The sequence below is a fragment of the Pristiophorus japonicus genome, chromosome 14 (assembly GCF_044704955.1).
Source record: "Pristiophorus japonicus isolate sPriJap1 chromosome 14, sPriJap1.hap1, whole genome shotgun sequence".
NCBI lineage: Eukaryota > Metazoa > Chordata > Chondrichthyes > Pristiophoridae > Pristiophorus > Pristiophorus japonicus.
In genome coordinates this window covers 43,298,869-43,311,920 of record NC_091990.1, presented here as the reverse complement: position 1 = coordinate 43,311,920, position 13,052 = coordinate 43,298,869, and the positions used below count along the sequence as shown (strand labels likewise).

Sequence of the window (13,052 nt, the reverse complement as noted above, 5' to 3'; positions counted from 1 at the left end):
TTTTGCAGTCAGTTTTTATGTTCCCTGCAAGCTTCCTCTCGTACTCTATTTTTCCCTTCTTAATTAAATCCTTAGTCCTCCTCTGTTGAATTCTAAATTTCTCCCAGTCCTCTGGTTTGTTGCTTTTTCTAACCAATTTATATGCCTCTTCCTTGGATTTAACACTATCCTTAATTTCCCTTGTTAGCCATGGTTGAGCCAGCTTCCCCATTTTATTTTTACTCCAGACAGGGATGTACAATTGCTGAAGTTCATCCATGTGATCTTTAAATGTTTGCCATTGCTTATCCACTGTCAACCCTTTCAGTATCCTTTGCCAGTCTATTCTAGCCAATTCACGCCACATACCGTCGAAGTTACCTTTCCTTAAGTTCAGGACCCTAGTGTCCGAATTAACTATGTCACTCTCCATCTTAATAAAGAATTCTACCATATTATGGTCACTCTTCCCCAAGGGGCCTCTCACAGCAAGATTGCTAATTAGTCCCTTCTCATTACACATCACCCAGTCTAGGATGGCCAGCTCTCTAGTTGATTCCTCGACATATTGGTTCAGAATACACTCCAGGAAATGCTCCTCCACCGCATTGCTACCAGTTTGGTTAGCCCAATCAATATGTAGATTAAAGTCACCTATGATAACTGCTGTACCTTTATTGCACGCATCCCTTATTTCTTGTTTGATGCTGTCCCCAACCTCACTACTACTGTTTGGTGGTCTGTACACAACACCCACTAGCGTTTTCTGCCCTTTGGTATTCCGCAACTCCACCCATACCGATTCCACATCATCCAGGCTAATGTTCCTCCTTACTATTGCATTAATTTCCTCTTTAACCAGCAGCGCCACCCCGCCTCCTTTTCCTCTCTGTCTATCCTTCCTAAATGTTGAATACCCCTGGATGTTGAGTTCCCAGCCTTGGCCACCCTGGAGCCATGTCTCCGTGATGCCAATTACATCATATATGTTAACTGCTATCTGCGCAGTTAATTCGTCCACCTTATTCCGACTACTCCTCGCATTGAGGCACAGAGCCTTCAGGCTTGTCTTTTTAACACACTTTGCCCCTTTAGAATTTTGCTGTAATGTGGCCCTTTTTGTTTTTTGTCTTGGGTTTCTCTGCCCTTCACTTTTACTATTCTCCTTTCTACCTTTTGCTTCTGACTCCACTTTATTTCCCTCTGTCTCCCTGCATAGGTTCCCATCCCCCTGCCATTTTAGTTTAACTCCTCTCCTACAGCACTAGCAAACACTCCCCTAGGACATTGGTTCCGGTCCTGCCCAGGTGCAGACCGTCCGGTTTGTACTGGTCCCACCTCCCCCAGAACCGGTTCCAATGTCCCAGGAATTTGAATCCCTCCCTCTTGCACCATTCCTCAAGCCACGTATTCATCTGAGCTATCCTGCGATTCCTACTCTGACTAGCATGTAGCACTGGTAGCAATCCTGAGATTACTACTTTTGAGGTCCTACTTATTAATTTAGCTCCTAGCTCCCTAAATTCGTCTTGTAGGACCTCATCCCGTTTTTTACCTATATCGTTGGTACCTATATGCACCACGACAACTGGCTGTTCACCCTCCCTTTTCAGAATGTCCTGCAGCCGCTCCAAGACATCCTTGACCCTTGCACCAGGGAGGCAACATACCATCCTGGAGTCTTGGTTGCGGCCGCAGAAACGCCTATCTATTCCCCTTACAATCGAATCCCCTATCACTATCGCTCTCCCACTCTTTTTCCTGCCCTCCTGTGCAGCAGAGCCACCTACGGTGCCATGAACTTGGCTGCTGCTGCTCTCCCCTGATGAGCCATCCCCCTCAACAGTACCCAAAGCGGTGTACCTGTTTTGCAGTGGGATGACCACAGGGGACCCCTGCACTACCTTCCTTCCACTGCTCTTCCTGTTGGTCACCCATCCCCTATCTGACTGTAGCATAGTGGTTATGTTACTGGACCAGTAATTGAGAGGCCTCGACTATAGATGTGAGTTCAAATCCCTCCACAGCAACTGTGAAATTGAAATTCAGTTAATTAAATAAATCTGGAATTAAAAATCTAGTGGCAGCAATAGTCCTACAGGTTCGACCTCCAAAATGCGGTGTTCCGGAATCCAGAATGTTCCAGAATCCGAACACCGGGCTGATCCGTGGCGGGGTCGTCCTGAAACCGGAAAATGTTCTGATGTCCGGACTTCCCCTATCTCGGCGAACAGGCTTTGCCCCGGCCTGAGTTTGCCCGCCACGACTTTGTGCGCCCGAATTCGCGGGGCCCGACCTCGCTCTGGCCTGACTTCGCCCCGGCCGCCCTTTATCTCGGCTGCTCCACCCCACCGACCTCGGGCCAGACAACGAACTCCTCCACAGCAGCGAGGCCCTGCCCGAACAACTCCACGATGGTGGGGCCCGACCCGAACATCTCCATGGCGGCGGGACCCCACCCAAACAACTCCATGTCAACGAGCACCCCCCTTTCTGACGTTCCGAAATCCGGAAACGCCCGAACCTGGGCTCTGGTATTTCCGGATTCGTGACGTCAGAAAGACGTTCCAAAATCCGGCAAAACGCAAAATCCAGAACGGCCTCGGTCCCGAGGGTTCCGGATTTGGGACGCTGCACCTGTATTACCCTGAAACTAACGTTTTATTATGAAAACCCATCTGGTTCACTGATGTCCTTTTAGGGAAGAAAATTTGCCATCCTTACCTGCTCTGGCCTATATGTAACTTGAGACCCATAGCAAGAAAAAAGACTCAGAGCTTAAAAGAAGTAGTTGCAGCGATCGTGGATGCATTGGTTGTAATTTACCAAAATTCTGGAGAGGTCCCAGCGGACTGGAAAACTGCAAATGTAACACCACTATTTAAAAAAGGAGGGAGACAGAAAACAGAAACTATAGACCAATTATCCTAACATCTGTCATTAGGAAAATGCAGGAATCCATCATTAAGGGAGTAGGAGCAGGACATTTAGAAAATCATAATGTAGTCAAGCAGAGTCAGCATGGTTTTATGAAAGGGAAATCATGTTTGACAAATTTGCTGGAGTTCTTTGAGAATGGAATGAGCAGGGTGGATAAAAGGGAACCCGTAGATGTCCAGTATTTAGATTTCCAGAAAGCAGAAATGTTACTGCACAAGATAAGAGCACATGGGGTTGGGAGTAATGTATTAACGTGGATAGAGGATTGGCTAACTAACAGAAAACAGAGAGTTGGAATAAATGGGTCATTTTCAGGTTGGCAAACTCTAACTAGTGGGGTGCCACAGGGATCGGTGCTGGGTCCTCAACTATTTACAATCTATATTAATGACTTGGATGAAGGGACCGAGTGTAACATAGTCCAACTTGCTGATGATCCAAAGATAGGTGGGAAAGAAAGTTGAGAGGAGGATACAAAAAATCTGCAAAGGTACATAGATAGACTCAGTGAGTGGGCAAAAATTTGGTAGATGGAATATAACGTGGGAAAATGTGAGGTTATCCACTTTGGTAGGAAAAATAAAAAAGCAAATTATTATTCAAATGGTGAGCAACTACAAAATGCTGCAATACAGAGGGATTTGGGGGTTCTTGTATATAAAATGCAAAAAGTTAGCATGCAGGTACAGCAAGCAATCAGGAAGGCAAATGGAATGTTGGCCTTTATTGCAAGGAGAATGAAGTATAAAAGCAGGGAAATCCTGCTCCAACTGTTGGTGAGACCACATCTGGAGTACTGTGTACAGTTTTGGTCTCCTTATTTAAGGAAGGATATACTTGCATTGGAGGCAGTTCAGAGAAGGTTCCCGAGGTTGATTCCTGAGATGAAGGGGTTGTCATATGAAGAAAGGTTGAGCAAGTTTGGCCAATACTCATTGGAGTTTAGAAGAATGAGAGATGATCTTATTGAAAAATATAAGATTCTGAGGTGCTTGACCAGGTCGATGCAGAGAGGATGTTTCCCCTCATGAGGGAATCTAGAATTAGGGGGGGGACAGTTTCAGAATAAGGGGTCGCCCATTTAAAACAGAAATGAGGAGGAATTTCTTCTCTCAGAGGGTCGTGAATCTTTGGAATTCTCTACCCCAGAGAGCTATGGAGGAATATATTTAAGGTGGAGATAGCAGATTTTTGAATGATAAAGGAGCCAAGGGTTACGGGGAGCGGGCAAGGAAGTGGAGTTGAGGCCAGGATCATATCAGTCATGATCTTTTGAATGGCGGAGCAGGCTCGAGGGGCCAAATGGCATAATCTGCTCCTATTTCTTATGTTCTTATGTTCAAAGGTTGACACTTAACTGCCCTCTGAAATGGCCTAGCAAGGCACTCAGTTCTAACAAACTGCTACGAAAAACAATAATAATAATAAAACAGGATGGACCACTCCGGTACCGACCTCAGCGTCGACTACAGACACAACAACAGCACGCCCAGCCCAGTCGACCTGCAAATACAAAGTATATGCCATGCCTGCACTTTATTGGCTTAAATATCATATTAATGTTGTGGTTGTTGGAGGTCAATCATCACAGCCCCAGACATCGCTGCAGGAGTTCCTCAGGGCAGTGTCTAGGCCCAACCATTTTCAGCTGTTTCATCAATGACCTTCACTCCATCAGAAGTGGGGATGTTGGCTGATGACTGCACAGTGTTCAATTCCATTCTTAACTCAACAGAAAATTAAGCAGTCCATGCCATCGTGCAGCAAGACCTTGACGACATTCAGGCTTGGGCTAAAAAGTGGCAAGTAACAATCACACTACACAACTGCCAAGCAATGACCATTTCCTATAAGTGAGAGTGTAACCACCGCCCCTTGACATTCAACGGCATTATCATCATTGAACCCCCAACCATCAACATCCTGGGGGTCACCATTGACCAGAAGCTTAACATAAATACTGTGACAACAAGAGCAGGTCAGAGGCTGGGTATTCTGCAGTGAGTATTCTGCAAAGCCTTTCCACCATCTACAAGGCACAAGTCAGGAGCATGATGGAATACTCTCCACTTGCCTGGATGAGTGCAGCTCCAACAGTACTCAAGAAGCTTGACACCATCCAGGACAAAGCAGCCCGCTTGATTGGCAGCCCATCCACCACCTTAAACACTCACTCCCTTCACCACCGGCGCACCGTGGCTGTAGTGTATACCATCTACAAGATGCACTGCAGCAACTTGCCATGGCTTCTTCGGCAGCACCTCCCAAACCCGCGAACCTTACCACACAGAAGACAAGGGTGGCAGGTGAATGGGAAAACCATCACCTGTAAGTTACCCTCCATGTTACACCATCCTGACTTGGAAATATATTGCCATTCCTTTATCGTCGCTGGGTCAAAATCCTGGAACTCTCTCTTTACCAGCAACAAGGACTGCAGTGGTTCAAGAAGGTGGCTCACCACAACCTTCTCAAAGGCAATTAGGGATGGCCTTGCCAGCAACGCTCACATCCCATGAATGAATATTTTTAAAAAGCAGTTCTGGGCAGCACACTTTAGGAAGGATATATGACCTAGGAGGGAGTGCAACATAGGTTTACCAGAATGATACGCGGACTTCAAGGGTTAAGTTATGAGGAGAGATTACACAAATTATGGTTGTATTCCCCAGAAGTTAATGGATGATCCGATCGAAGTTTTAAAGATATTATGTGGAACAGATAGGGCAGATAGAGAGAAACTTTTTCCACTGGTTGGGGAGTCTCGGACATAGGGGGCATAGTCTAAAAATTAGGACCAGACCTTTCAGGAGTGAAATTAGGAAACACTTCTATACACTAAGGGTGGTAGAAGTTTGGAGCTCTCTTCCACAAGTGGCAATTGAGTCTAGATCAATTGTTAATTTTAAATCGCCGATTGATAGCTTTTTGTTAACTAAAGGTATTAAGGGATCGGGACCAAAGGCGGCATGTGGAGTTAGGTTGCAGATCAGTCATGATCTCATTGAATGGCGGAACAGGCTTGAGGGGCTCAATAGCCTCAATGTTCCTATGTTCCACCCAATAGAACAACTAATAAGGAAAAGAAGTGGAACTGAAATAATACTTCCAACTTATTTTAGAAATGCTATTGGCTGCCATTTTGTTTTGTTAATAGTCCAAGGTCAGTGTGCTAAATTAAAGGTTTTGTAATATCACAAGCACAAAATGTATACATACCATTGCCTTTTCAGTATTTAAAATCTTTCTCACAGTTCCTACTAGATGCCTGCCCCTCTTTCTAGCACCCTGCATTTGACTTCATGGGACTTCCCACAGCTATTGCTTTGTCAGCTATTAGCTAACCTGAAGGAAAAAAGTCAACCAGGTAACTGACGACACCTCCCACAATACAACCACAACTTACATTTACATAGCATATTTACATAGAAACATAAAAAATAGGTGCAGAAGTAGGCCATTTGGCCCTTCGAGCCTGCATCGCCATTCAATAAGTTCATGGCTGAACTTGCAACTTCAGTACCCCATTCCTGCTTTCTTGCTATACCCCTTGATCCCCCTATTAGTAAGGACGACATCTAACTCCTTTTTGAATATATTTAGTTCATTGGCCTCAACAACTTTCTGTGGTAGAGAATTCCACAGGTTCACCACTCTCTGGGTGAAGAAGTTTCTCCTCATCTCGGTCCTAAATGGCTTACCCCTTATCCTTAGACTGTGACCCCTGGTTCTGGACTTCCCCAACATTGGGAATAATATTCCTGCATCTAACCTGTCTAAACCCGCCAGAATTTTAAAGGTTTCTATGAGATCCCTTCTCATTCTTCTGAACTCCAGTGAATACAAGCCCAGTTGATCCAGTCTTTCTTGATATGTCAGTCCCGCCATCCCGGGAATCAGTCTGATGAACCTTCGCTGCACTCCCTCAATAGCAAGAATGTCCTTCCTCAAGTTAGGAGACCAAAACTGTACACAATACTCCAGGTGTGGCCTCACCAAGACCCTGTACAACTGTAGCAACACCTTCCTGCCCCTGTACTCAAATCCCCTTGCTATGAAGGCCAACATGCCATTTGCTTTCTTAACTGCCTGCTATACCTGCATGCCAACCTTCAATGACTGATGAACCATGACACCCAGGTCTTGTTGCACCTCCCCTTTTCCTAATCTGTCACCATTCAGATAATAGTCTGTCTCTCTGTTTTTACCACCAAAGTGGATAACCTCACGTTTATCGACATTATACTTCCTCTGCCATGCATTTGCCCACTCACCTAACTTATCCAAGTCATTCTGCAGCCTCATAGCATCCTCCTCGCAGCTCACACTGCCACCCAACTTAGTGTCATCCGCAAATTTGGAGATACTAGATTTAATCCCCTCGTCTAAATCATTAATGTACAATGTAAACAGCTGGGGCCCCAGCACAGAACCTTGCAGTACTCCACTAGTCACTGCCTGCCATTCTGAAAAGTACCCATTTACTCCTACTCTTTGCTTCCTGTCTGACAACCAGTTCTCAATCCATGTCAGCACACTACCCCCAATCCCATGTGCTTTAACTTTGCACATTAATCTCTTGTGTGGGACCTTGTCGAAAGCCTTCTGAAAGTCCAAATACACCACATCAACTGGTTCTCCCTTGTCCACTTTACTGGAAACATCCTCAAAAAATTCCAGAAGATTTGTCAAGCATGATTTCCCTTTCACAAATCCATGCTGATTGGACCTATCATGTCACCTCTTTCCAAATGCGCTGCTGTGACATCCTTAATAATTTAATGTGTTAAAACGGCCCAAGGCACTTCACAGGACCATTATCAAACAAAATTTGACACCGAGCTGCCTAAGGAGATTTTAGGGAAGATTGTAAATCTGTGGAATTCGCTGCCTCAGAGAGCTGTAGAAGCTAAATCATTAAATAAATTTAAGACAAAATAGACAGTTTCTTAAATGATAAGGGGTTATGGGGAGCAGGCGGGCAAATGGAGCTGAGTCCATGATCAGATCAGCCATGATCTTATTGAATGGCGGAGCAGGCTCGAGGGGTCGTATGGCCTACTCCTATTCCTATTTCTTATGTTCTTATGTTATAAGCTTGGTCAAAGAGGTAAGTTTTAAGGCGTGTCTTAAAAGAGGAAATAGAGGTAGAGCGATGTAGAGATTTATTCAGCTTAGGACCTCAGCAGCTGAAGGCATGGTGGCTGTCATGTATTCAACCAGCATTGTAACCCATGTATAAACTGACCTGTATACGTGCTCCACACGAACTCGCTGAACTTCAGATTCCAGCGATTTCCCCCAGTGTCCCTTTCTGCAATTTCTGCAGGTATTTTGCTCATCTCTGCAAACTCCGGCTTCAGCATGAGTTGCGGTTTGAAACAAAAGGTCCCTTGCCAGTCGATCGTCCCTGACTGCCCCTGTTATTGTCCTTGAGTGCACCATTAACAGGTGTTGATGGCCCCATTACTGGCTGCATTGTCCCTTGCAATGGCGTGAATCGCTGTTCAGCTTGCCTTTGTCTCTGTCGAACTCCCTCTCTGGGTTCGACTACATGTTGGGGCATGCCCGACTGCCCTTGTCTGCCTGGAGAACTTCGTGCTGCTTTAACAATGTTGAATCTCTGTCCCAACCATTCCTCAACACAGTACCTCTCGTCTGTTCTGCTAGTGGCCATGCTCGCGTGGTTTAAATCCCAGTTTCTTGTCGCCATTGATACGTCCTTACTATACAGTATAAATGCACACGAGGCCCATGCTTGAGAGAAGGTCAGTCTGTGGCCTGTCCTTTATTCCATAGCACTCAAGTGATGAAGGTGGGTGGAGCTTCCCCTTTTATACCTGAAGGTCCAGGTTAGGAGTGTCTCCCACCTAGTGGTCAGTGTTCTCACGGTGTACAACTTAGGTCAGTTTATACATGGGTTACAATGCTGGTTGAATACATGACAGTGGCCAATGGAGGAGCGATTAAAATTGTGGATGTACAAGAAGCCAGAATGTCCTAATGTCACTCTATGCAAGCGCTCTTTGGACTACAGAAATCAGTTTAAAGCTGCTTCTGTTCAGAATAATAGGATGTTGTTCTTTGGTGTGGCTACACATTGTCAGATGTGGGAGGGTGGAGGTTGGGGGGATGGAGATGGGGGTGAGGGTTTTCAATTAACAGATAGACTAGCCATTCACAGAATGTACCAGGACTGTTTCTAAGTGACAGCCTTTCCCTACGCTAATCTGGCAGTGGAAAAGCCCTGACAGCACTAAGAGCCAAATCTGCTATTGTTAGGATTAATAATTACTTTGAAGGTAGCTGTAATTTCTGTTCTGTAAAAATAGCAATTCGCAGTAATGCATAACTGTTGTAACACTATCTCGGGTGACATTGGCAGTGACAAGGTAAGTAACTACATAAAAGGGGTTGTAGCTTATAATGTTGTAAACATGTTGTATGTTATACTGAATCAAACCTGCAGCACTCATCGACCTCCATCCCAGCTTCTGTATTAGAAATCTGTCTAGTCACTGAACTGTGTTGCTCCAGTTGCCAGATACCAGAAAACTGACCCTTTTCCACCCCTGCTTTAATTTATACCTTGTCCGGTTCTCACTTCACCCAAGTGCTCCATTCTCTGGACCAAGTTGCATTCCGCAGCCACCTGCTCCACTCTCCAGCCCATGGCTCCAATCACCTGTGAACAGAACTGTGGGAGTGATTTCATCTCTGTGTTTGGGTGACAATTCATCTATTCTCAATATTCTCGAGTATACTTTTAAAAATGCTTTAAAATGGAGCTGTTCTTACCACTTTGATCCATAAACTATAATTCTGATTCTTTTTTAATTAACAATGAAGGTGCGATCTGATCATCCTATAGTTGAGAATAAATTCTGAGTTATGATGTTTGTGTGCTCCTTTGCACTGCAGGCGATAGTCTAGGATTTTGTGGTGACCCAGGAATCCCAGCACATGGCATTCGGCAGGGCAAGGATTTCCGTGTGAAGAACATGGTTCGATTCACCTGCGAAGCTGGCTATGCACTTAGAGGATCTTCAGAACGTGTTTGTCAACCAGATGGGATGTGGAGAGGGATCCAGCCAGAGTGTCAAGGTACGTGATTCACCGGGCATTAGAACAGGACAGAAATATTTGCATAGTAACTCATGATATCTCAGATTAAATCATTCTAACAAGATATTGAACAAATACTGCATCACTTAAAAGGTTTTTTGCACGATTTAATAAATACCCAAACTTTTCCAAGTTAGTTTCACACTTTATAAACGGGCATTGTTGTCCTGCAAACTGCCTTGAAAGCCAATGAATCTACTTAATAGATTATGAACAGTACAGCCTCTTCCTGTCACTAATCAAATAATAGAAACATAGACATAGAAAATAGGTGCAGGAGTAGGCCATTCAGCCCTTCTAGCCTGCACCACCATTCAATGAGTTCATGGCTGAACATGGACTTCAGTACCCCCTTCCTGCTTTCTCGCCATACCCCTTGATCCCCCTAGTAGTAAGGACTTCATCTAACTCCCTTTTGAATATATTTAGTGAATTGGCCTCAACTACTTTCTGTGGTAGAGAATTCCACAGGTTCACCACTCTCTGGGTGAAGAAGTTTCTCCTCATCTCGGTCCTAAATGGCTTACCCCTTATCCTGAGACTGTGACCACTGGTTCTGGACTTCCCCAACATTGGGAACATTCTTCCTGCATCTAACCTGTCTAAACCCGCCAGAATTTTAAACGTTTCGATGAGGTCCCCTCTCATTCTTCTGAACTCCAGTGAATACAAGCCCAGTTGATCCAGTCTTTCTCGATAGGTCAGTCCCACCATCCCGGGAATCAGTCTGGTGAATCTTTGCTGCACTCCCTCAATAGCAAGAATGTCCTTCCTCAAGTTAGGAGACCAAAACTGTACACAATACTCCAGGTGTGGCCTCACCAAGGCCCTGTACAACTGTAGCAACACCTCCCTGCCCCTGTACTCAAATCCCCTCACTATGAAGGCCAACATGCCATTTGCTTTCTTAACCGCCTGTTGTACCTGCATGCCAACCTTCAATGACTGATGTACCATGACACCCAGGTCTCGTTGCACCTCCCCTTTTCCTAATCTGTCACCATTCAGATAATAGTCTGTCTCTCTGTTTTTACCACCAAAGTGGATAACCTCACATTTATCCACATTATACTTCATCAGCTATGCATTTGCCCACTCACCTAACCTATCCAAGTCACTCTGCAGCCTTAGAGCATCCTCCTCGCAGCTCATACTGCCACCCAACTTAGTGTCATCCACAAATTTGGAGATACTAGATTTAATCCCCTCGTCTAAATCATTAATGTACAATGTAAACAGCTGGGGCCCCAGCACAGAACCTTGCGGTACCCCACTAGTCACTGCCTGCCATTCTGAAAAGTACCCATTTACTCCTACTCTTTGCTTCCTGTCTGACAACCAGTTCTCAATCCACGTCAGCACACTACCCACAATCCCATGTGCTTTAACTTTGCACATTAATCTCTTGTGTGGGACCTTGTCGAAAGCCTTCTGAAAGTCCAAATATACCACATCAACTGGTTCTCCCTTGTCCACTTTACTCAAAAAATTCCAGAAGATTTGTCAAGCATGATTTCCCTTTCACAAATCCATGCTGACTTGGACCTATCATGTCACCTTTTTCCAAATGCGCTGCTATGACATCCTTAATAATTGATTCCATCATTTTACCTACTACTGAGGTCAGGCTGACCAGTCTATAATTTCTTGTTTTCTCTCATTCCCTCCTTTTTTAAAAAGTGGGGTTACATTGGCTACCCTCCACTCGATAGGAACTGATCCAGAGTCAATGGAATGTTGGAAAATGACTATTTCCAAGGCCACCTCCTTAAGTACTCTGGGATGCAGTCCATCAGGCCCTGGGGATTTATCGGCCTTCAATCCCATCAATTTCCCCAACACAATTTCCCGACTAATAAAGATTTCCCTCAGTTCCTCCTCCTTACTAGACCCTCTGACCCCTTTTATATCTGGAAGGTTGTTTGTGTCCTCCTTAGTGAATACCGAACCAAAGTACTTGTTCAATTGGTCTGCCATTTCTTTGTTCCCCTTTATGACTTCCCCTGATTCTGACTGCAGGGGACCTACGTTTGTCTTTACTAACCTTTTTCTCTTTATATATCTACAGAAACTTTTGCAATCCGCCTTAATGTTCCCTGCAAGCTTCTTCTCGTACTCCATTTTCCCTGCCCTAATCAAACCCTTTGTCCTCCTCTGCTGAGTTCTAAATTTCTCCCAGTCCCCGGGTTCGCTGCTATTTTTGGCCAATTTGTGTGCCACTTCCTTGGCTTTAATACTATTCCAGATTTCCCTTGGTAGCCACGGTTGAGCCACCTTCCCTTTTTTATTTTTATGCCAGACAGGAATGTACAATTGTTGTAGTTCATCCATGCGGTCTCTAAATGTCTGTCATTGCCCATCCACAGTCAACCCCTTAAGTATCATTCGCCAATCTATCCTAGCCAATTCATGCCTCATACCTTCAAAGTTACCCTTCTGCAACTAACGAGTGCATTAGTTGCAACAGACTGATGCTGCATGTATTACTCTCTGAATTTGGTGTTAACTTCGATTAAAAAATAAAGTTCAGTCATTTATTGACAGTTAGAGCACAATGAATATGTAACACACTAATTTTTTTCTTTCACAGTCCATGATATTATCCAAATTAATTTAAATTAAAGTTAATAAATGTGTTAGAAAAAATATATATTTTTGTGATTTTTTTTAAAAGTTTTGTAATTAGGGTTTAAAATAAACTTACTTTAGTGGGCAGAGTTTTTAACATAAAAATTTGTTTTTAAATTTTATTTTTATTTGTTTTTTATATGTTTTATACTTGACGGATCAGAAAAGCTGGTTTTCGGCGCATGCACATTGCACGCTGAAAACCGGCTTTTGCGATGCCTTCTTGGGCCCGTATACACTCCATATGGACCCGGGAGGTCGGAATTTCAGGCCCAATGTTTAAAAGGGACTCATTAAAGATATGGCTAAAAGGATTGATTAACCATATCTTTAATCGGTCACACTTTAAGAAAACCTTTAAATATGAGCTATGGCTAAAG

At 44.3% G+C, this 13,052-nt stretch overlaps 1 protein-coding gene across 1 annotated transcript in view; it reads left to right on the top strand.

The window, feature by feature from the left end:
• The window catches only part of csmd2 (CUB and Sushi multiple domains 2), a 778,395-nt gene that overhangs the window by 651,994 nt on the left and 113,349 nt on the right, over positions 1–13,052 (top strand). Inside the window, exon 52 of the mRNA XM_070898713.1 lies at positions 9,841–10,023. Coding sequence (XP_070754814.1) covers positions 9,841–10,023 — 183 coding nt within the window. The remainder of the gene's footprint in view (positions 1–9,840; positions 10,024–13,052) is intronic.